Below are 23,363 nucleotides of genomic sequence, written 5' to 3'. Positions count from 1 at the left end.
GCAGATTCTTAACCACTGTGCCACCAGGGAAGTCCCAATCACATGTATTTTTAAAAGAGAGAGGCAGGGCTTCCCTGGTGGCACAGTGGTTGAGAATCTGCCTGCTAATGCAGGGGACGCGGGTTCGAGCCCTGGTCTGGGAAGATCCCACATGCTGCGGAGCAACTCGGCCCGTGAGCCACAATTACTGAGCCTGCGCGTCTGGAGCCTGTGCCCCGCAACAAGAGAGGCCGCGATAGTGAGAGGCCCGCGCACCGCGATGAAGAGTGGCCCCCGCTTGCCACAACTAGAGAAAGCCCTCGCACAGAAACGAAGACCCAACAAAGCCATACATACATACATACATACATACATAAAAAGAATGTAAGCAGACAAGAATAGCATAAAAAAAAATAAAAAATAAAAAAAAAAAAATAAAAAATAAAAAAAAAAATAAAAAAAAAATAAAAAAAAAAATAAAAAAAAAAAGAGAGAGGCAGAGGAAGTTTTGAGGCAGACACTCAGAGAAGAAGACAATGTGAAGACAGAGGCAGAGATGGGAGGGTGGGGACACAAGCCAGGGATGCCATGCCGGCAGTCCCCAGAAGAGGGAAGAGGTAAAGAACAGATTTTCCCTGGAGTCTGTAGAGGGAATGTGGTCCTGCCAATACCCTGATTTCAGATTTTTGGGCTCCATAACTGCGAGAGAATAAATTGCTGTTGTTCTAAGCCACCAAGTTGTGGTGATTTCTTAGAGAAAAAAGTGCAAGAAGTGAATACAACTGGTCAAAATTATATTTCAGTGTTCCTTTAACCTGCATTTCCCTAACCAGACACATGGTTATTTAAAATTTTATTTATTTAGTGAATAATAAGATTGGATGAAGCTAGGACAGAAAGCAGAAAGGTAAAAAAACCAGTTTGGAGGCTGCTGCAATATTTTCGAAGAGAAAAATACCCTGGCTTGAGATAAGATAGTGGAGTGAGAATGAAAGGCACAGATTGGAGAGGTGGTTAAAGTTTTAAAAGGACAAGACTTAGCGATTGCATAAGATTGTAGAGAGGGTGGAGATGAGGGTAATGGACAACCAGGTAGATGACTGAGATAGAAAATGCTGGAGGGGAAGAAGCAGGTTTGGAGGAAAAGTAAAGAATTCAGTTAGGAAGACTTAAGGTGCCTGTGAGACATGCGGGTGAAAATGTCTCCTGGGCTGTTGGCTACACAGCCCTAGAGCTTAGGACAGAGATCGTGGCTAGAGCCTTGCATTTGGAAGCCACCAGCATTTTGAAGCTATTGACATGTGTGAGTCTTTTCTAGATAGAGTATTCAGGGTACAAAACAAACAAGATCTGGGACCAAACCCTGAGGAACAGCGTAAGTGCATGGTCAGAGAAAGAGTCTTTCAAATGTGATTGAGAAGAAGCTGCGAGAGTAACAGGGAAGAATCAGAGGTTGTTTTTTAAGGACAGAATGATCAATGTCATTGAGCCGACAGAGTCCAGATTTTAGTACCTCCCAAATCTGCCTCAGCTTTCAGACTGAGGCCAAGCTCTTCCTGGACAGCCCACAGCAAACGATGGAGCTTAACGAGAACATTGAGTAAGTAAGGACTTCTGCCCAGCCCAGGGCTCCTTTAAGGAGCAATTTTTGCCCCAGGACTTCTTGTTGGATTGACCAAGAATTTTTCAGATTTGCATCACCACCTGAAGGCCTTCTATGCTCAAATCCTGCTTCCTCCCCTTTCATATTTCACAGGTGCTATTCCCAAAGAAACCTCTTGCACTGTTCACTCTGTCCACTTCTGACACAGTGATCTTGCAGGAGAAGTTTCCATGGAATTAGAGGAAGTTGAGGAATAAATGCCCAGTAAAGTTTGAGACTCAGTGGTGAAGAGGAAGAGGGAGGGAAGAAATGAGTGGGACTCGAGCCATTGGGGACTTCACTTTAATAATAGACAGGCATGGGGACTTCCCTGGTGGTCCAGTGGTTAGGACCCTGAGCTTCCACTGCAGGGGGCCCAGGTTTGATCCCTGGTTGGGGAACTAAGAGCCTGCATGCTGTGCGGTGTGACAAAAAAAAAAAGAAGAAGAAGAAAGAAAAAAGAATTGACAGTCATGAAATATTTCGATCTGGTAACTTGAGTGAGTGGAAAGGGTGATAGCCCAAGATCCCTGAGAAAAATGAAAGGATGGAATCCTGAGCTTAATAGCCAGAGGAATTCAGCTGAGACAAAACGAGAAATCACTCTCCCTCTGTGAGAGGAGGGAAGGAAGAAAGGACTGCATATAAGTTTGCAGATATAGTAGCAGGTGAGACCATGTGCTGAGAGGGAAGGAAGAGGTGATAGAGTGTGTTCAAGGACAGTAGAGATGGTTTGATGTTAACTGTAGTGAAGGATGGTTAATGGTGAAACACTGGAAGCATTCCAGTTTAAGCCAGGATTCGATAGAGATATTCACTATTACCACTTGTATCAGTAAGATTCCCAGCCAGAGACAGATGACACAATCAAGTCGGGGTACCGAGAGGAGAGGGGCTATTGATGAAGTTTTGGCAGCATATAAGGGAAATTGGAAGATCTAGCGCAACACCCCAGGATTAGTAACCCAGGACACTGTTACCACTCCCAGGACTGAAGTAGGAAAAAGAGGAAAGTTACTGGAACTCAGTAACTTAGAAACTTAGAAAGCTGAGTGGAGAGGCTGGCTTTTAGGAACAGGGACTTTTGATAGGATGAGAGACACCTCCATTCATAGGGACCCACAAGTGGGGAGCTGGGAGAATAAATACTTAGACCTCACAACCCCTAATCCTTCCGTTTTCTTTGTTGGCCAAACCCATCCGAAAGCCAGAGAGCAAAGGAACAGAGTAGGGTGGGGAAGAATGAATTTGGAGGATTATAATATGCCTTACCACAGGTAAAAATGTACCATAAAGCTACCAAAAAAGAAAAACAGTGCATTATTGGCTCAGAAATAGGTTATAGAAAAAGCTGGTCAGTCTAAAAATAGGACCAAGTTAATATATGGCATTCATTATATGGTAAAGGTGTATTCAAACTAGTGGCACAAAAGATGAATTATTCATCAAATAATATTTTTGAACAGTTGGCTAGTGATTTAGAAAAGATAAGTTAAATCCCTACTTTTAGATACCTGTAAACTTTAAGATAAATCAACGATTTAAATGTAAAAGAACTTGAAGGGAATATAAGTGTATATATTTATATTTTGTTGTTTGGAAATTATCACAGGAACTGGAAACTACATTATAATTTAAAACTTCTTTAGGGCAAAGAATACCATAAACGAGCTAAAAGATTCATTAAAAAATTAGGAAAAATTCATAACACATGTCAAAAAATTAATAGCCATAATGTACAAATGAATAAATCTATAAAAAATTAACAATTCAACAGGAAAAAAATCTGTGATAGGTTTTAACAGGCCAATGATATATGAAGAAACACATTGGTAAATAAATATAAAAATACTTCTGGCTTTATTAATAATCAAAGACATGAACTAAAAACAACTGTGAAAGGGACTTCCCTGGCGGTCCAGTGGTTAAGACTCCATGCTTCCACTGCAGGTAGCGCAAGCTCTATCCCTGGTTGGGGAACTAGGATCCCTCATGCTGTGTGGCCAAAAAATTAAAAAAAAAAAAAAATCTACTAAAAAAAAACAAACACAACTGTGAAATATAATTTCCATATCTATAAAGTTGTGAAAGATTGAAATGACCCATTGTTGTAGGAAGTGAAAACAGACCCTCTAATTTACTGTGGGTATATAAATCAATACAACTTTTCTACAAGGCAATTTGACACACTGTATCAAAATATAAAATGTATATAGCTTTTGACCCACCAATTTCAATTCTAGAATTTATTGTAAGGAGTAATTGCACAAATGCAAAATGTTGTATCTGTTAGGATGTCCATTTCTGGCTTTCTGTATTTTAGCCTCCTCCCAATCCATTAATAAGGGACTAGACAGAAAAATTAAGATACAATCCTACGGTGGAATACTCTGTGGCCATTAAAATTAATATATGTTTCTATATTAATTCATGTGAAAATATATGCACAAGATCTATCAGTGAAAAAGATAGCATGTATAGAATAATCCCATTGATTTAAAATTGATTACTAAGCATAGTAATCTGGAATCACAGTATCTGGAAAGATAGTCATAAAATTGTTAGCAGCAGTTATTTTTTGGGTATTTTGGATACTTTTATTCTTATTTGGCTTTTTCTGTGCTGTATGAATTTTTAATTTTTATTTTAATTAATTTTATATTATTTTTGAATTTTTAAAGTGAATATGTATAATTTTACAAAATATATATATTTTGTAGATACTTGTAAGTATAGTAATTACTTAAAGTACAGCTTTTTAAAAACATATTATAAAGGAAGAAATGAAATAGTTTATGTGAAGGTTAGAAGCAATTGTTATATAGAGAATTACAGGATTTCAGCAAATCTTTGACAGTGCAGGTAAAACTGGAACTCATGCATTTATGTCCCCGACGTTAGTGATGATCTCCAGTAGAGCTCAGTGGTTCTATAGTCTGTCTTCTAAACGCTCTCCTTTGAATATCAAGAGCCAATCTCATGAACTCAGATTATAGAGTTTTACCGTCATGCATAGTGTAAGGAACATGCAGAACATGATGGATAGGAAAGACCTTTCAGACAGGAATAGGAAAGAGAAAGTTTTACATGATAAGAGAAAATGAGACAGATTAGGAGGGCTGCAACCTGAGAGAAGATAAGCATAATTGAATTCTGGAATAGGAATTTGATGAGCCATCATTCTCGGCCTTGGGCAAAGGAGGGTGTAGCAAGATGATAGTAACCCCAGATAGCTTGAGGGAGAATTTGAGAACATCCAGGCTTGTAATCAGCCTCATGGCTTTATCTATCATAGCTCTGGAATGATAAATTAACAAGGACACTGGGAGGATTCTAGAGCAATGGGCCTGAGATACAGTATTATTCAAAGCCTATGACCTTCATATGCTACCTTTTTTTTTTTTTTGGCTGCACCATGCGGCATACAGGATCTTAGTTCCCCAACCAGGGATGGAACCCGCGAATGGAGTCTTAACCGCTGGACCACCAGGGAAGTCCTATATGCTATTAAATGGTAGGAAGCAGAGATGCTGCAAGGACTGTAAACATTCTACACCCAATTCGAATGTGGGCATGTGTTGGGGGGAGTTTACCACACCACCAAGCAAACAATTCTTGGACCCCAGCTGCGTGTCCTACAATTCAGCTCCATTCTGACACTATCTACCTGGAGACAGTGTCAGATTCCACAGGTTAAGGGTTCATTTCTACAAAACTGTCCCTCACACCAACTCTCTGCCTAACTTCAGATGCCAATCGCAAGTCCAGATTGTCATCTGTACTCCTGACTATAAATCAGAGGTTCCCATGACCCCCCCCCCCCACCGTCGTGTTCAATTAATTTGCTAGAGCAGCACATGAAACTCGGAGAAGCATTTTACTTACTAGATTACTGGTTTATTATAAAATGATGTAATTTAAGAATAACCAGATGGAAGAAATGCATAGGGAAAGTTATGGGGAAATGGCTCGGAGAGCCCATGCCCTCTCTGAGCCCACTACGCTTTCCAAATCTCCACCTGTTCACCAACCCAGAAGGTTTTTAAACCCTGTCCTTTGGGGCTTTAGTGGATGCTTCATTACACAGGCATGATTGATTCAATCATTAGTCATTGGTGATTGATTCAAATTCCAGCCTCTAGGGGAAGGTCAGCGGGGTGGGACTGAGAATTCCAACCCTCTACTCACAAGGTTGGTTCCCGGGCAACCAGCCCCACCCTTCAGTGCTTTCCCCAAGTCACCTCATTAACATAACAAGACACACCTGTATCTGCTCTTGTCAGAGGAAATTCCAAGGGTTTTAGGAGCTCTGTGCCAGAAACAGGACAAAGAACAAATACGTATTTCTTATTATAAATCACAGTATCACAGACTGAAAGATCAAAGTGGCTTGGGCTGGGAAAAGAAAGCTGTAGCTGGTGAAGGACTTACACCTGGAGGATTGTCCCCGCGATGGGCCCAGTAACCATCATTAGTAGTTACCGTGCAGGACCAGACACTCCTCAGCAGATGCCAGGGCTGATGACTGAGGACACAGAGTCGCCGCACTACACTGGAGGTAGGAGAAGACCCAGAGCGGCCCAGTCCAATGGAACTATAATGCAAGCTACACATACAATTTACAGTTTTCGAGCGGCCACGTTAAAAAAGTTAAAAATAGATGAAATTAATTTGAATAGTTAACGTATTTATTTAACCCAATATAAGCCAAAATATTTTCATTTTAACTTGAAATCAATATAAAATATTAAGGAGATAGTTATATATGCTTTTGGGTACTACACCTTGGAAAGCCAGTACGTATTTTACATTTACCGCACAGCTCCATGTGGCCCATCCGCATTTCCAGTGCTCAGTAGCCACCCATGGCTAGTGACTATTGTATTGGATGGCACAGATCAAGAGCATAGGAGGTAGACTAAAGGCCCTTCTTCCCGCCATCATTAATCCATAGACGCTTCCTTCTCTACTCAGCAACAATCTTGGCAAGGAAGAGGGGGGAGAGGAGACCCCTCTGGCTGTTAAGAAATGTCTTTGATAGGAAGTTAAAATTATGGATTGATTAAGAGACTTTTAACTGGAGGTAACAGTTCTTTTTTTTTTTTTTTTTTTTTTTTTTTTATAAACAAGAGAATTTTATTTCTCACAGTTCTAGAGGATGAGAAGTCCAAGAGTAAGGCCCTGACAAATCCAGTGCCTGGTGCGAGCCCACTGCCTGGTTCATACTTGGCCATCTCTTTGCTGTGTCCTCACATGGTGAAAGGAGCAGGGAGCTCTCTGGGGTCTCTTTTTTTTTTTTTTTTAATTGGGGTATAGTTGTTTTACAATGATGTGTTCTACTGTACAGTGAAGTGTACAGCAGGCTCTTATTAGTTATCTATTCTATACATATTAGTGTATGTATGTCAATCCCAATCTCCCAATTCATCCCAAGCCCCCCTTCCCCCCACCCCCTGTTTCCCCCCTTGGTGTCCATACGTTTGTTCTCTCCATCTGTGTCTCTATTTCTGCCCTGCAAACCAGTTCATCTGTACCATTTTTCTAGATTCCACATATATGCGTTAATATACGATATTTGTTTTTCTCTTTCTGACTTACTTCACTCTGTATGACCCTCTCTAGCTCCATCCACATCTCTACAAATGACCCAATTTCGTTCCTTTTTATGGCCGAGTAATATTCTATTGTCCTTTGACAGACGTGGTAACAGAACCCTGCATGGATGAAGGCCAGATTGCAGCTGTGTGCCGTGAGTGCCTGCAGGCTTTGGAGTTTCTGCCTTCGAACCAAGTTATTCATAGAGACATCAAGAGTGAAAACATCCTGTTGGGAATGGATGGCTCTGTCAAGCTAACTGATATTGGATTCTGTGGCCAGATCACCCCAGAGCAGAGCAAACGGAGCACCATGGGGGGAACACCGTACTGGATGGCACCAGAGGTTGTGACATGGAAGGCCTATGGGCCTAAGGTTGACGTTGGTCCCTGGGCATCATGGCCATCGAAATGATTGAAGGGGAGCCCCCATACCTCAGTGAAAGTTCTCTGAGAGCCTTGTACCTCATCGCCACCAATGGGACCCCGGAGCTTCAGAACCCAGAGAACCTGTCAGCTATCTTCTAAGACTTTCTGAACCGCTGTCTTGAAATGGATGTGGAGAAGAGAGGTTCAGCTAAAGAGGTGCTGCAGCATCAGTTCCTGAAGATTGCCAAGCCCCTCTCCAGCCTCACTCCCCTGATTGCTGCAGCAAAGGAGGCAACCAAGAACAATCACTAAAACCACATCCCCCCAGCCTCTTTGTGCCAAGGCTTCTGTGAAATAAATGCTCATTTTGGAAAAAAAAGAGAAAAAAAAAAAGAAGATGTGGTATATGTACCACATCTTCTTTATCCGTTCTTCTGTTGATGGACATTTAGGTTGCTTCCATAACCTGGCTGTTGTAAATAGTGCTGCAGTGAACATTGGAGTGCATGTGCCTTTTTGAATTATGGTTTTCTAATTTTATCTAGAGACTAAGTTTTTCTTCAATTATCAGTGGCAGTGGGGAACTCAAGGACAAGATGAGATTATTTGAAATAAAGAAATGTATAATCTGCTGTACATCTAAGTAGTATTGGGTACATTTCAACCCATATTACAAAAGTTTGGAGAATTGTTTTTACTGTCTGGGAACCTAGACCTTATTAAGCATATTGAAAAAGTAAGTCACTATTCATCTCACTGGATTTAGGCATGGTTCTACAGCAAGTAAGGCAGTATTGCTTGAACCCTTCAGATGCTTGTAACCTAAAGCCAAGACTACATAACACTGGTCATTAAAAGCAAGTCCTGATCCTTGGGAATGGGGTTCCTTGGGGGACAGAAGTTGCATAACTAATATGATTTCAAACAGCACTAATGCAATGCTTTAGACAAGCTCTTCTCTAAGCTGTTTTTTTTTGTTTGTTTGTTTTTGTTTTTTTTTTAAATTTATTTATTTTATTTTATTTATTTTTTATGGCTGTGTTGGGTCTTCGTTTCTGTGCAAGGGCTTTCTCCAGTTGCGGCAAGCGAGGGCCACTCTTCATCGCGGTGCGCGGGCCTCTCACTATCGCGGCCTCTCTTGTTGCGGAGCACAGGCTCCAGACGCGCAGGCTCAGTAATTGTGGCTCACGGGCCTAGTTGCTCTGCGGCATGTGGGATCTTCCCGCGGCATGTGGGATCTTCCCAGACCAGGGCTCGAACCCGTGTCCCCTGCATTGGCAGGCAGACTCTCAACCACTGCGCCAACAGGGAAGCCCCTCTAAGCTGTTTTTACTATGGTGTTGTACCCACCAGGCTGGCTCTCTCTTCTCTGCCTTTACTTTCCATGTTCCCTGTCTAAAATACCTCTACCCTCCGTTCTGATACCTGATTCTATCCACACTTCACAAACCAATGTATGTTCTATCCTTGCCATGAATCATGCTGCGACTTGTTCAATTTAAATACAATTTATTGTGTGGTTCACATTAAGTGGCTTAGCTCTTAATTATATACTCTTTTGTATTATTTTCTAGTTGTTTTCTTTGTGAATTTCTCATCTCACCAATGAATTCTTGATCTACTATGGGAAGAAACTTTTCTTTCTTTTATATATCTGATGCATTCAAAAAGTGCTGGGCTTGAGATTAATCCTCAAAATATACTTGTTGCTTGAATTGAATCAACTAAATAGTCTGTGATGATTCAATTTGAAAATTAAAGTAGCCAAATGTAGTCATACTCTCTTAGCATAGAGATGCAGTTACAGAATGAGGAGTGCTAACTGCAAACAGATAATTATATGGAATTAATATTCTGGGCAGGGCTTCCCTGGTGGCGCAGTGGTTGGGAGTCTGCCTGCCGGTGCAGGGGACACGGGTTCGAGCTCTGGTCTGGGAGGATCCCACATGCCGCGGAGCGACTGGGCCCGTGGGCCACAACTGCTGGGCCTGCGCGTCTGGAGCCTGTGCTCCGCAACAAGAGAGGCCGCGACGGTGAGAGGCCCGCGCACCGCGATGAAGAGTGGTCCCCGCTCGCCGCAACTGGAGGAAGCCCCCGCACAGAGGCGAAGACCCAACACAGCCAAAAAAATATATAAATAAATAAATGAATTTATTTTAAAAAAAAAAAAAAGGGGGCTTCCCGGGTGGCGCGGTGGTTGAGAGCCCACCTGCCATTGCAGGGGATGTGGGTTTGGGCCCTGGTCCGGGAGGATCCCGCATGCCGCAGAGCAGCTGGGCCCGTGCGCCACACCTGCTGAGCCTGCGCTGTGGAGCCTGTGGGCCGCAGCTACTGAGCCCACGTGCCGCAACTGCGGAAGCCCGCGTGCCTGGGGCCCGTGCTCCGCAGCGGGAGAGGCCACCGTGGTGAGGGGCCTGCACACCACGGCGGAGGGTGGCCCCCGCTTGCTGGGACTGGGGAGGGCCCGTGAGCAGCAGTGAAGACCCAGTGCAGTCAAAAATAAATAAATTTATTAAAAAAAAAAAAAAAGATGATGTGACCAGTGAAAGATAAAAAGAACTGGATAGATTTGCACAACCCATGAGAAAAAAAAAAAATTCTGGGCATTGCAGAGACAATTTTGAGTCTATCTTCTTTGAGTATCCTGAGTTGAGAAAAGCTCCTGACTTATAGTCTTCCAACCATTGTTCATAAAACCGTTGATCATTTCTTCTTAGCTGCAGTGAGAAAAAAAAATGATCACCATCTGTAAATGGTTCTGCTATTTGTCATTTATTTCTTCCACTAGTTCCTAAAATGTGCTCTTCCTCCTCAAGTATTTTAATATCCAAATGAGTACAGCTCTGGTAGGTATATTTCTCCTGATGAGTCAATGGGATCACTTCCAGTACTACAATGTGCACATCTTTTATCAGTGACAATGGGCTGAAACTATTCACCAGAATATGAAATAAAGGCTCACTCCCAATTTTTGGCTTCACTTTTCTTTTGGCCACACCACACAGCTTGCAAGATCTTAATTCCCCAACCAGGGATTGAACCCGGGCCAAGGCAGTGAAAGCACCAAGTCCTAACCACTGGACTGCCAGGGAATTCCTGTCTTCACTTTTACCATGCTCAAGAAAAGAAAGAGTTTGGCATGCCCACGCAAATGGAGGCAAAGTAAGTAGGGCATATGATGATGTATTACAATTGACTCATCAGGAGAAATATGCCTACCAAAGCAATATTCCATGTGTTTTACACACACACACACACACACACACAGGTTTTAATATGAAATACTTCGGAGACAACAGTGCTATAATACATCAGTGCTACTCAAAGCAGTGCTCAAGGAAGTATGCGTCTAATACTCTGGGGAGTCGTTTAAGTCCTTCTGGCACATTGTAAGATAATAAAGATATCTAAATAAGTTTATAGTCTCAGTTCTGATTTTGGATGACTTCACAAAACCTTGAGTTTATCATTTGTTTTTAATCATAGCCCTTTAACATTTGTCAGGCACATGGCTTTTTCTCTTGTTTCATCTTGAGAATTTTGATGTTGATATTCTGTCATTTAAAATCATCTTTATGCTGTTAATTTTTGTGTGTGTGCTGAAATAATAATTCTTTGACCAGAAAGGCTTGTACACTTTAGATGGGGAATTCAGTTCAAAGGGAACTATGCTTGTTCAAAGAAATAGATACTTTAGTAATTGTGAAATCTATAGATCCACAGAGTTAGAACTTCTCAGAGGCTTTAAGGAGTTATTTCAAAGCTGAGTAATTTATTTTAAATGTGTTTTTTAAAATATTTATTTCTTTATTTTGGCTGTGCTGGGTCTTAGTTGTGGCATTCGGACTTCTTAGTTGCGGCATGCACGCAGGATCTAGTTCCCTGACCAGGGATCAAACCCGGGCCCCCTGCATTGGGAGCGCGGAGTCTTACTCACTGGACCACTAGAGAAGTCCCTAAAAGCTGAATAATTTCTTTATGTGGGTTCAACAATGGGGAATAATATGCGCTAGTAGATTAGGCAGGTAGATGGCAATGTTTTGGAGTGAAGAACTATATACAAAAAAATATATAATAATGGGTTATGTTAAAACTATTAACATAATAATTAATTATGTTATGTTATGCAGCTATTCATTTCACAAATATCTGTTGAGGGTTTACTATGTGCCAGCACTTTCTTAAATGGTAGGTGAGCTGTGACGAGCAAGACAGACATTGTTCCTAGGGAATTACCTGGTGGTCCAGTGGTTAGGACTCTGCGTTTCCACTGCAGGGGGCAGGGGTTGGATCCCTGGTCGGGTAACTAAGATCCCCACATGCTGCGTGGCAAAGCCAAAAAAAAAAAAGACAGACATTGTTCCTAAACTTGGGAGTTGAGAATTTAGCAGATACTAATATATTGATAATTGAATGGAGAAATAAAGTTCTTACTCTTATCTTAGGTGACCGGCAGTTTGCTGGTACATGCAATGTTCCTTAGAGTGTGGCAAATAAAACATCAATTTAGTTTCCTTTTTCAAATTCCATGTAAATGGAAATGAAGGTTTGAGTCAGGTACATTACATCCCATAATATTACATCCCATAATATTTAGCTTCACAACAAAGGAAGCATAAAATCTCAAGTCCTTGGCTAGATTAGAGGTTTAAAGTGCAGACGGATGGCTTGAAGGTTTGTTTGGATTCCTTTTCAGTCTAAATAATGTTTTATAAGACGCTTCTCTTTTTTTAAGCTGTCAAAATTAGGCTTGGGGAAAGTGCATACTCCTTTTCATATCTCATCCTTCACACATTTCTAGAAACATTAGATAAACTTTTAAGTATTGAGAAAACATGAGTTTTTTTTTTTAAGTCTTGATTCTTTGATACCCTCAGACAACTAAAATATTGACTAGGGTCAAATATGAGGTTGAGGGAGCATGTTATGTCCATACAGCAAATAGATAACAAGTATCTCTTAAGAGTGTTGCTAGTTTTATAATCTTCTTTATAGTCCAGATAAACTGTGGATATGACCTTCTTTTGAATCTGAAACATGTTGCAAGTCAGCACAGAGAACAAATGTAAACATTTAGAATTTTTTAAAGAAAAATTGCCACGTTTGCAAAAGTTATTGCTTTGAAGTTTTTTTGTTTTTAAATAATGCTCTATGTAGAATCAAATCTTTTTTTTTTCTTTTTTAAAAAAATTAATTAGTTAATTTATTTATTTTTGACTGCATTGGGTCTTCCTTGCTGCACTAGGGCATTCTTTAGTTGCGTCAAGTGGGGGCTACTCTTCGTCGCGGTGCGTGGGCTTCTCACTGCGGTGGCTTCTCTTGTTGCAGAGCAACACGCGGGCTTTAGTAGTTGTGGCACGTGGGCTCAGTAGTTGTGGCTCACAGGCTCTAGAGTGCAGGCTCAGTAGTTGTGGCGCACGGGCTTAGTTGCTCCACGGCATGTGGGATCTTCCTGGACCAGGGCTCAAACATGTGTCCCCTGCATTGGCAGGCGGATTCTTAACCGCTGCGCCACCAGGGAAGCCCCTAGAATCAAACCTTGAAAAAAATAAAGAAGGCAAATGGAAGGAACATCAATAAGGGTATAATAAAAAATAAATGAACATCATCTGTTTGTCCTTACCAAAGGCAAGTGGATCTGAGTCTAATAAGCAATGCTCTCCAGTCAATGAAAATGAAATGGCATACATCACGACCTAGGTGTGGAAAGAAAACACAAAGGAGAATAAGGAGACTTTACAAGAAAGATCTCACTCTTTAATATATTTACCTTGTTTCTACTTTCTCCAAAGAGAACAACCAAGGAGTTTCTTCAGCATCTTACAGCATGGCTGGCATGGGAAGCAGCAATCCCCATGTAGGCAGAACACAAGGAGGCTGTGGGGTTTCCTCAAATAACCTAAAGCAGAAGCCAACAGTGGTCATGTCCCTCCTCTCCCCTCTTTCTCTTCCCTCTTCCTCAGTCCCACTTCCCCAATTCTGTGGACAATAGAATTTTTAAAATTGAAATTTGATGGTATCCTTGACCTGTTTGAATTTCTTAATGGTTTGCAATTGCTCTTCTGATAAAATTTAAAATCCTACAAATTTCTGCATGATCTGGCACTCACCTCTCCAGCTTCATTTTCTACCTTTCTCTGCCTTCCCCACTGAGTTTCAAACTCAATGACCTGCTTGCTGTTTGTCAAATAAACCAAGCTCTGTGATCCTTCAGAGTATCACTGTTTCCATCTGTGTGGGAAAATCTTCATTACCACCCCCAGCCCTCCCCAGGCTACCACTGCCAGCTACTTCCTCCTCAACCTTCAAGTCTCAGCTTTAGCGGCTCGCCAGCCTAGGTTAGACAACATATTATTATTATTATTATTATTATTTTAATTAATTTATTTATTTTTGGCTGCGTGGGGTCTTAGTTGCGGCATGCAGGATCTTTCATTGCGGGGCACAGGCTCTTCATTGCGGCGCGCAGGCTTCTCTCTAGTTGTGGTGCACAGGCTCCAGAGCGCGTGGGCTCTATAGTTGTGGTGCGTGGGCTTACTTGCCCCACAGCATGTGGGATCTTAGTTCCAAGACCAGGGATCGAACTGTCGTCCCCTGCATTGCAAGACGGATTCTTAACCAATGGACCACAAAGGAAGTCCCTAGGCTACGTATTATTACAGTGTCCTATACTTTGCCTTTACACATACTACTTGTATAAGTGAAACTACACAAACCAATAGTAATTTTAATAGAAACATGATGAATTATTTATTGTCTATCTTTTTTTTTTTTTTTTAATGTTTTGGCCGCACAGCACAGCATGTGGGATCTTAGTTCCCCAACCAGGGATTGAACCTGTGCCCCCTGCATTGGAAGCACAGAGTCTTAACCACTGGACCGCCAGGGAAGTCCCTATTGTCTCTTTCTCACTAGATTTTAAGCTCCATGAGGGCAGGGATTGTGCCTATCTTGTTTATTACTGAATTCTACATACCTGACACTGTGCCTGACTCAGAGTTGGTGCTTAATCAATATCTCTGAAATGAATGAGGCTCTGTTGTAGTTATGAGAGGGCTCAGTGGGAAACCTTGTCATTGACTGTTCACCTTGAACCAGGTGAACATGGTTTTTGCTTCATCTAAAAGTTCAAATCTAAATCACCTAAGAAAGTGAATAATGTAGATTTTACTGAATGCTTTCGGGGGAGCTGAAGAAGAGAATGACATCACATACCACACAGCAAAGTTTTATTGAACATTCCTATTAGACTTTTCTATTCTTCCCCTCAAAGTTCCTTTTTAGTGTGTTGTCTTCCCCTTTACCTTTCAAGAACCCTGTCCAGCTTTACAGACTCAGCCTTCACCACTCTGATTTCACCAAGCCAACAGAGATCTTTCTCTATTCCTTTTCTAATGTGGAACATTATAGCCTTCATCCTTCTATAAGCTTTCAAGAACTGACATAAATACCACAAACTGGGTGGTTTAAAGAACAGAAATTTATTGTCTCACAGTTCTAGAGGCTAGAGCTCCAAGATCAAGGTATGGGTAGGACTAGTTCCTTCTCAGGGCTGTGATGGGGACTCTGGTCCATGGATTTCGCTTCTGGTGGTTTGCTGGCTATCTTTGACATTCCTTGTCTTGTAGAAGCATTACCCTAATCTCAGCTTTCACCTTCACATGGCGTTCTCCCGGTGTGCATCTCCATCCAAATTTCCCTTTTTATGAGGACTCAAGTCATACTGAATTAGGGTCCACCCTAAATGGACTCATCTTAACTAATTACATTTGCAGTGACCCTATTTCCAAATAAGGTCACATTCTGAGCTATTGAGAGTAGAACTTCTACATATTAATTTTCAGAGGACACAATTCAACTCATAACAAGCCTCCTGCTCCTCATCCCTCTCTATAAGAAAAAACTCTTTTTTTGACTCTATCTTCCCTATAAAAGGGGTTGGAGGGAATTATAGGTGAGGGGAATTGTTTATAGTGAATATATTTTATCTGTCCAAAATAATTTCCTCTTACAAGTGACTGCAAAACTAAGAAATTAGTCAATCTTTTCTGTGGATTTATCTTCCAAAAATATAGATCAGGTGACATCATTCTCTTGCTCAAAGGCTGAGGGTAGACAATATCTTATCTCTCTTGGTGGCCACTGCATCTCTAGTACCTGGATCATGGCTAGTTACATATTAGGTACTTATAGATATTTGTTGAATGCAATTGAAAAACTTTAATGGCTGCTTTTCACTTGCAGAACAAAGACCAAATTCATCAGCCTAGCCCACAGCAATTTGACTGCAACTTATCTCTCTAGCTTATCCTACCATTCCACACCTTACAATTATATACCTTCAGCCATAAAAACCATTCTACAGGGCCTCTCTGAGTACACTCTTCACTTTCATGCCCATTCTTTAACTCAACCTTTTCCCTTTGCCTGGAATGTGTTTCTACCTTCTAGCTAGCCAGCCTTTAAGGCCCAGCTCAGACTGTCTCCACCTCTTCTGATGATAAGCCTTTTTCCTCTAGGTAGAATTGATCTCTTTTTCAGATAGCCTCATAGTACTTTGTATTCTTTTCACAGTAGAACTCATGGTAGAATTATTTTGAATTGTGTCTATCTCCCAAGTAGATTAAAATTCTTATAGGACCAAGGATATGTCCTATTCATGTTGTTATCACTCAAAAAGTCAGGCACACCTCTTTGTACTATGAGTATCACCCAGCACAATTTTAATTAGTGAGTTTTAAAATTAAATGCAATTGATTTTGGACTTCTTCCCCTAGGTTAGCTTTTTCTTTTTCTTTTTCTTTTTTTTTTCCAGTACAAGGACTCCTTGGTAATCATACTTTTGGGATTTTTCTGAAAAACTGTATAATGACAAAAAAGGTACGATAAATTTAATAGTATTTTAAAATAAATTTGTGTTCTACTTACCATCAAAGCATCTACAGACATAGGGAAAAAATGGTTGTTCATCTGTTACCAGACATATTATAATGTTTGGTGCGTATGTGGATTTGTGAAAAGTCACTGGCTTACAAATTGCAAACAGTTTTCTAGAAAATAAGGGCCCATTGCAGATTTTTGATTGGGTAATGACAAAGGAAAGTTAAACCATATAAAAATGAGATTACTTTTTTTCAAAATATTCTGCCTTGCATTCATACTTCTATTCATTCAATGAATATTTGTTCAGTTTTAGTTATGTGCTAGACAACATCCTAGGTGTTGGCATACAAGAGGGACCAAGGTGGTGTCAGTGAAGGTGATGAGAAGTGGTTGGATACTGGACATATTGTGAAAGTAGAGCCAACAGGATTTACAGGCAGATTAGATGTAGTGTGTATGAAAGAAAAGAGTCAAGGATGATTCCAAGGTTTCTGACTGGAGCAATTGGAAGAAAGGGGTTTGAGGATAGAGGGTAATCAGGATTTTGCTTTTGGACATATTAAATTTGAGATGATTATGAGTCAAGAGAAGATATCTTTAGACATATGCTAATGTGGGTACCTGTTCAATGAGGATAAACACAATTAGAGGCGTGCGAGAGCTGGTGCATACCAGCTCATGAGAGCTGATTGTAATATTCTCAGGAATTTTGTAAGCCAATTGTTAGACGTTAACAAGCTGTTATTCAAAATTAAGCTATGTAAGTATAGGTGTATTAGTTAAATTATACCAAAACAAAAGTAATACATATTTTAAAACCCATCACTTCCTAATCATTTTACTATTATCTATAATGATGAGGTTAATTCTCTTGTATCTGTTCAGTAAAAATACTATAGAATGGTGCGTATCTCTTCCCAACTCTGGGTTCAGTGGCATCACATTGGTAGCTTGAAACTGACTATGATACAATGATCAGCAAATGCCACCAAGCAGGGCTTTTTCTCCCTGGAAAACTTATTGTTAAATCACACTTCCCAGTACACCACTGAAAAATCCTCATGAAAGCAAATTGTCTCTTCACCCTCCTATATCCTTATGTCATCATCATCATCACATTTGTTCTTACCTTTTCCACTATATAAGTGAAAACAAACAAATAAATCAAGAAGGTGAACAGTAAATAAAAGGTGAAGGAAAAATAAAGTGTTGATGAATAGCTAGCACAGGATACCCAAAACAAGAAAGGTCTTAAAAAATAGCCTAAGTTGTGGTACATCTATGTCTTTTAACACTTTATCTTCTGTTTTAAAAAAATGAGCCAGCTCTATACTGATATGGAACAATCTATATCTCATAAGATATAAAAAGTGGACAAAGCAAACTGCACAAAAAAAATTTCAGTATGGCTCCTTTCATGCAGAACAAAACAAAACAAAAATACAGGTACATGCTTGCTTATGCACTGAGTATTTCTGAAAAATATACGGGAAACTGGTACCATTCATTGCTTCAGAGGAGGGGAACTTGGTGACCAGGATATAGGGGTGGGAGAGAAACATTCTATTCCCTAGATATCCTTTTGTTCCCTTTGAATTTACTAACACGTGTATGCATTTCTTATTCGAATCAAACACACATGCCTTTTTTTAAAAAAAGTGCATAAGTGGTTTTAAGAACATGATGTACAAATAACCTTCAACCTAGGGTGGGTGGGAGGAGAAGCAAAGCTCTTCCACTTTAACTTTGTGCCAATTTTGTCTCTTTTAAACCAATTATATTTCTTTATAAATGTCATTAACATTTATAAGGAAATCTTCTGTGATATGCAGCTTCCAAATATAAAAGATTTTTGGTTAACAATTGTAACCTATGAACTTCAGGTTATGTTAACCTCCAGGCATGTTTAAGAAACTGTATGTGTTAGAATATTTGTTATACAAAATTACATTTATTCACTTAAAGTAATAAATACGTTTGTCTTAGTAATTTGAATTTATTTAACCTACTTGTGGTAATTAATACATTGACTATGACCTCACTGCTTTTATTATAATGATTCTTTCCATTATTTAAATAGGATAAGCTCCTTTGTTGATCCAAAAATGTAGCAGATTCTGAGTCTAGGCTTTTCTCCTCAGTTGAGCAAGGAAATAAAGCAGTGCTTATAGCAGACTCATTATCAAAAACACAATTGAAAAACTTGTGCTTTCCAACAGATCGGTGCCACGGTCCTGGACATAAGTCTGAACAGAGGGCGGTGGAATAGATTGCTTTAGCCCTAAAACTGGAGTGTGCTGATATAACAAGTGAAGAGGACTCAGGAAACCTCTTTTGGTTTTCAGTGGAAGTTGCCTGTCTTTGCTGCTATTCCAATTTGAGTGTCAAACTGCTGTATTCACTGAATTATGTACCCTAAAAATGCACACGTTCACGTGTATTGGGTAAGGATCCGAAGTGTAGAAGCAGTGTTAGCAAAAGCAGTGTTTTTCAATGAAATGAGGCAGATCAAACCGAGAAGCAGTCATATCAGGCTGTGGCAGAGGAACTCTTCTCTTCCTGAGTGTTTTCTTCCCCCCTTTTCCTATATGAATTCAGGATTGATCAACCAAAAATCAGGTCTGAATAGGAAGTCTTAGAAGACTCCTGTGTCTGTCAGGTTGAGGCAGGAAGAGAGAATCCATGCCCGGTCCCTGGCCCGAGAGTTTGATCAGAACCTTCACACAGGATAGGACTCCTATCAGTGGTGTTGCAGGGGTAAGGGAATAAGCAAGCAATGGCACCTAGACAAGTAAAGATAGGAAGACCTTACTTTCCTTAGAGAAGAACGAGAGCAAGAAATAGAGTTTCTGGACTCAAAGGGAACTGGAAATGTATAGATTGGGCTGCCCTGCTTCTCCTGGATGGTCATGGAGGGAAGCAGCGACTACCAGAGAGTTGGTGCTGAAACAGGGAGCGAGCAGGGAACCCGTACCCCACATCTCTTTCCTCCCATCCTCTGCTTTTTTCTCATTGCCCTGGCCAGACCTAGAGGGAAACCAGCCCCCATGGGGGCATTCTGTAGGGCTCAGCCTTCGAGGACACAGAGCGGGAGAGAAGAGGATGGAGAATGGGTGGGAGTGGAAGTGCAAAAAGAATAATCAGCACACTTAGTGTTGCCTGCCTTAAAATCCTCCGGGCAAATTCCAAGATGGAGCAAAAAGTGTATGTGTTTCTCTTGACAGGTAAGCTATTAGTAACCTTTGTCTGTCCAAACCCCAACTAGCTTTGGGTGGTTATGGGAACCCTATATGAATTGAAGTAGAGTTTTAAGGGAAGATTCTCTCATTATATGTGCATATGCATCATTGCCTTAGTACGTTGCATATCATATTTTGAGATATATAATTAATATTCTAGATAAACAAGAAAGTGTTTGCATAAATTCTCAAGTCCATCTCCCCAAAGGAATCGAATGATTAAATTAAAATCTTTAAAAAAAAAAAGCACACACCCAACTGTAACTAAAGAATAAGAATCTGAGTTAAGATTGGAGGATTTTACGAAAGATCAAGATCGTATAAAGGAGAAAAGACATAGTTAACTCTTTCCTTCTTTCACATTCTGAAAGGGAAAGCTGCAATTTTAAAACCGTAATTCGTAAAAAAACAATTTAATTTAATTTAATTAAAGAAAACTAGCATTCAGATGGTAGAGTCTAATTTTCCACTGAATTTCTAAGTGGAAAATAAAGCATATTTATTTGCAGAGTGAAAATTTTTCTTAAGGAATAATTTGCTCTAATCAGAAAGAATGAGTGTGCATAAATATATTTGCCAAAAAAGTTGCAAGCTTTTCATTTCCAAGATGAAGTATAATAAGCAACACTAAAATATGACTACAGATTAAACTCTTGTATACTAATAATTCTCTTTTCTAGCATCACTTTACACCCAAAAGGGCAAAAAATTAACTTCTGTGCTGATAGAAATTGGCAGCACATCAATAAGAACATGTGATAACATAATTATTTGCCTTAAGACTGTTTGACTGTGTTAGAATAACCAAAATTATTCTCTCTTTGGGTAAAGTTTTTATATGAATTTATTAATTATTGTTCTTTTAATTTTATCTTAAATGTTTTCAGTGAAAAGTAGGATATGATAAGACTGGGATTTTTATCATTTACCAAGTCTAGAATTTTCTTAGTAATGTTAAAAGAAACTTGCATTGGTAAATTGTCTTTTTTTCCCATAGAATTCTGACTCCATTTCTCACCATCTCTATGGCAATAAAACTGGGATGAAAGTATGGAGTATTATTAATTCATGAAAAGATTTCTACTGAAGCTAAAATGACTGAATTTTCTAGAGTTATAATTTCAGTACTTGGTTTATATTTACCACCATCAAAACTGATATTTAAGGGCATAGAAATCTAGAGTAAATATGAGTACACAACTAGAATGTGTTAAGATGTGATAATGTGTATCTTTTAAAATCAATTTTTGTAAAACTAAAACAATTTTATTTTATTTACTTTTTAATTTTATTTATTTATTGTTGGTTGTGCCTGGTCTTAGTTGTGGCTCGTGGGCTCCTTAGTTGTGGCATGCATGTGGGATCTAGTTCCCTGACCAGGGATCGAACCCGAGTCCCCTGCATTGGGAGGCAGATTCTTCTTCTTTTTTTTTTTTTAATTTATTTATTTATTTATTTATTTATTTATTTATTTATTTATGGCTGCGTTGGGTCTTTGTTGCTGCGTGCAGGCTTTCTCTAGTTGCGGCGAGCAGGGGCTACTCTTTGTTGCAGTGTGCAGGCTTCTAATTGCGGTGGCTTCTCTTGTAGCGGAGCACAGGCTCTAGGCACACGGGCTTAGTTGCTCTGCGGCATGTGGGATCTTCCAGGACCAGGGCTCAAACCCTTGTCTCCTGCATTGGCAGGCGGATTCTTAACCACTGCGCCACCAGGGAAGTCCCTGGGAGGCAGAGTCTTAACCACTGCACCACCAGGGAAGTCCCTAAAACAATTTTAAAAGTAAGCAAAACTATGAAATTCTTCCATTTAAATTATCTTGGAAGTTATTTTTTAAAAAAAACCAGCTTCATTGAGATAAAATTCATATACCATACAATTCATTTATTTAAAGTGTACAATTCAGTGGTGTTTATATATTCACAGAGTTTTGCAATCATCACCACAATCAATTTTAGCACATGTTCAATCCTTCAAAAAAAATCCTGTACCCACTAGCAGTCACCCCCCCGCCCCACCCCCCCCACCCCCAATTTATGTCCCATTCCCCCAGTCCTGGACAACCACTAATCCTTCTGTCTCTATATATTTATCTATTCTGGACATCTTGGCTAATTTTTTTTTTTTTTTTTTTTTTTACAGGGACAAGAATGTAGGGTTTATTGGTGGGCATGGGTAGGGAGGGGGCAGCGCCAAGGCTCTCACGAGTGCAGGGCCCGCCATTTGTCCAGGGGGCCACAATTAGGGATGTACTTGACCCCACAGCCATCTGGGATGAGCCGCTTTTCTGCCACCATGTTTTCAAATTCATCTGCATTAAACTTAGTAAATCCCCACTTCTTGGAGATGTGGATCTTCTGGCGGCCAGGGAACTTGAACTTGGCCCTGCGGAGGGCCTCAATCACATGCTCCTTGTTCTGCAGCTTGGTGCGGATGGACATTATGACCTGGCCAATGTGGACCCTGGCCACTGTGCCCTGGGGCTTTCCAAAGGCACCACGCATACCTGTCTGGAGCCTAGATTGGGGACAGCATGCCAGTCGTTAATGTCCACTGGAAAGGGCTGTCTCCAAGGTCCCTTAGGGCAACCCATACAGGCAACAGGCTGCATACACTACCGAGGAGGCTGCTGTCTGCAGCCACTGCGCACCGGGCCCCCACGGGGAGAAGAGCACGGTCGGCTTAACTGTATCTTGGCTAATTCTTTTTTTTTTTTTTAAGTTTTACTTGATTTTATTTATTTATTTATTTATTTATTTATTTATTTATTTTTGGCTGTGTTGGGTCTTCGGTTCGTGCGAGGGCTTTCTCCAGTTGCGGCAAGCGGGGGCCACTCTTCATCGCGGTGCGCGGGCCTTTCTCTATCGCGGCCCCTCCCGTCGCGGGGCACAGGCTCCAGACGCGCAGGCTCAGCAATTGTGGCTCACGGGCCCAGCTGCTCCGCGGCATGTGGGATCTTCCCAGACCAGGGCTCGAACCCGTGTCCCCTGCATTGGCAGGCAGATTCTCAACCACTGCGCCACCAGGGAAGCCCTTGGCTAATTCTTAAAGGTGCAATATTTCTCTGACAAATTCTGAATTTTATATTGATTTATTATATATAGATATAAATCTGTTTCTGTTTTCTTTCTAATTAATTATTGGAACTTTGTGTTAATTTAATACTGAGGTCATATATAAGATTTTTGAAAAAATTATAGTTGATTCCCAACTATAAATAAATGATACCTGTGGGTTTTTGTTGAGGTGTAATTCTGACCCATAAAATGGAAAGCACTTCAGGAGAATTTTAAACAGATTAAAAAATCAGTAAATCAGGGCTTCCCTGGTGGCGCAGTGGTTGAGAATCTGCCTGCCAATGCAGGGGACACGGGTTCGAGCCCTGGTCTAGGAAGATCCCACATGCCGTGGAGCGAGTAGGCCCGTGAGCCACAATTGCTGAGCCTGCGCGTCTGGAGCCTGTGCTCCGCAACGAGAGGCTGCGATAGTGAGAGGCCCGCGCACTGCGATGAGGAGTGGCCCCCACTTACCGCAACTGGAGAAAGCCCTTGCACAGAAACGAAGACCCAACACAGCCATAAATAAATAAATAAAATAAAATTAAAAAAGCAGTAAATCAAATAAAACAACTTTCAAAATGTTGATTTAGTTTATATTCAT

The 23,363-nt window shown here is 40.5% G+C and overlaps 1 protein-coding gene, 1 non-coding gene and 1 pseudogene across 2 annotated transcripts; 1 reads left to right on the top strand and 2 right to left on the bottom strand.

The window, feature by feature from the left end:
- Nucleotides 1–6,073: 6,073 nt before the first annotated feature.
- LOC103014174 (serine/threonine-protein kinase PAK 1-like) lies at nucleotides 6,074–7,896 on the top strand (annotated as a pseudogene).
- Nucleotides 7,897–21,871: 13,975 nt separating this feature from the next.
- On the bottom strand, nucleotides 21,872–22,211 carry LOC130707297 (60S ribosomal protein L10-like). The gene has a single exon (XM_057541169.1). It carries the CDS (start codon nucleotides 22,205–22,207, stop codon nucleotides 21,905–21,907), a length of 303 nt encoding a protein of 100 aa, XP_057397152.1. The 5' UTR covers nucleotides 22,208–22,211; the 3' UTR covers nucleotides 21,872–21,904.
- Nucleotides 22,212–22,264: 53 nt separating this feature from the next.
- On the bottom strand, nucleotides 22,265–22,395 carry LOC130707433 (small nucleolar RNA SNORA70). Its single transcript, XR_009007328.1, has one exon. It is a non-coding gene; the product is annotated as a small nucleolar RNA SNORA70 (small nucleolar RNA).
- Nucleotides 22,396–23,363: the final 968 nt, after the last annotated feature.

This window comes from Balaenoptera acutorostrata, chromosome 2, assembly GCF_949987535.1.
Source record: "Balaenoptera acutorostrata chromosome 2, mBalAcu1.1, whole genome shotgun sequence".
Classification (NCBI taxonomy): domain Eukaryota; kingdom Metazoa; phylum Chordata; class Mammalia; order Artiodactyla; family Balaenopteridae; genus Balaenoptera; species Balaenoptera acutorostrata.
Note: the sequence above shows the minus strand (reverse complement) of the source record. Positions and strands in the feature narration are given on the sequence as shown.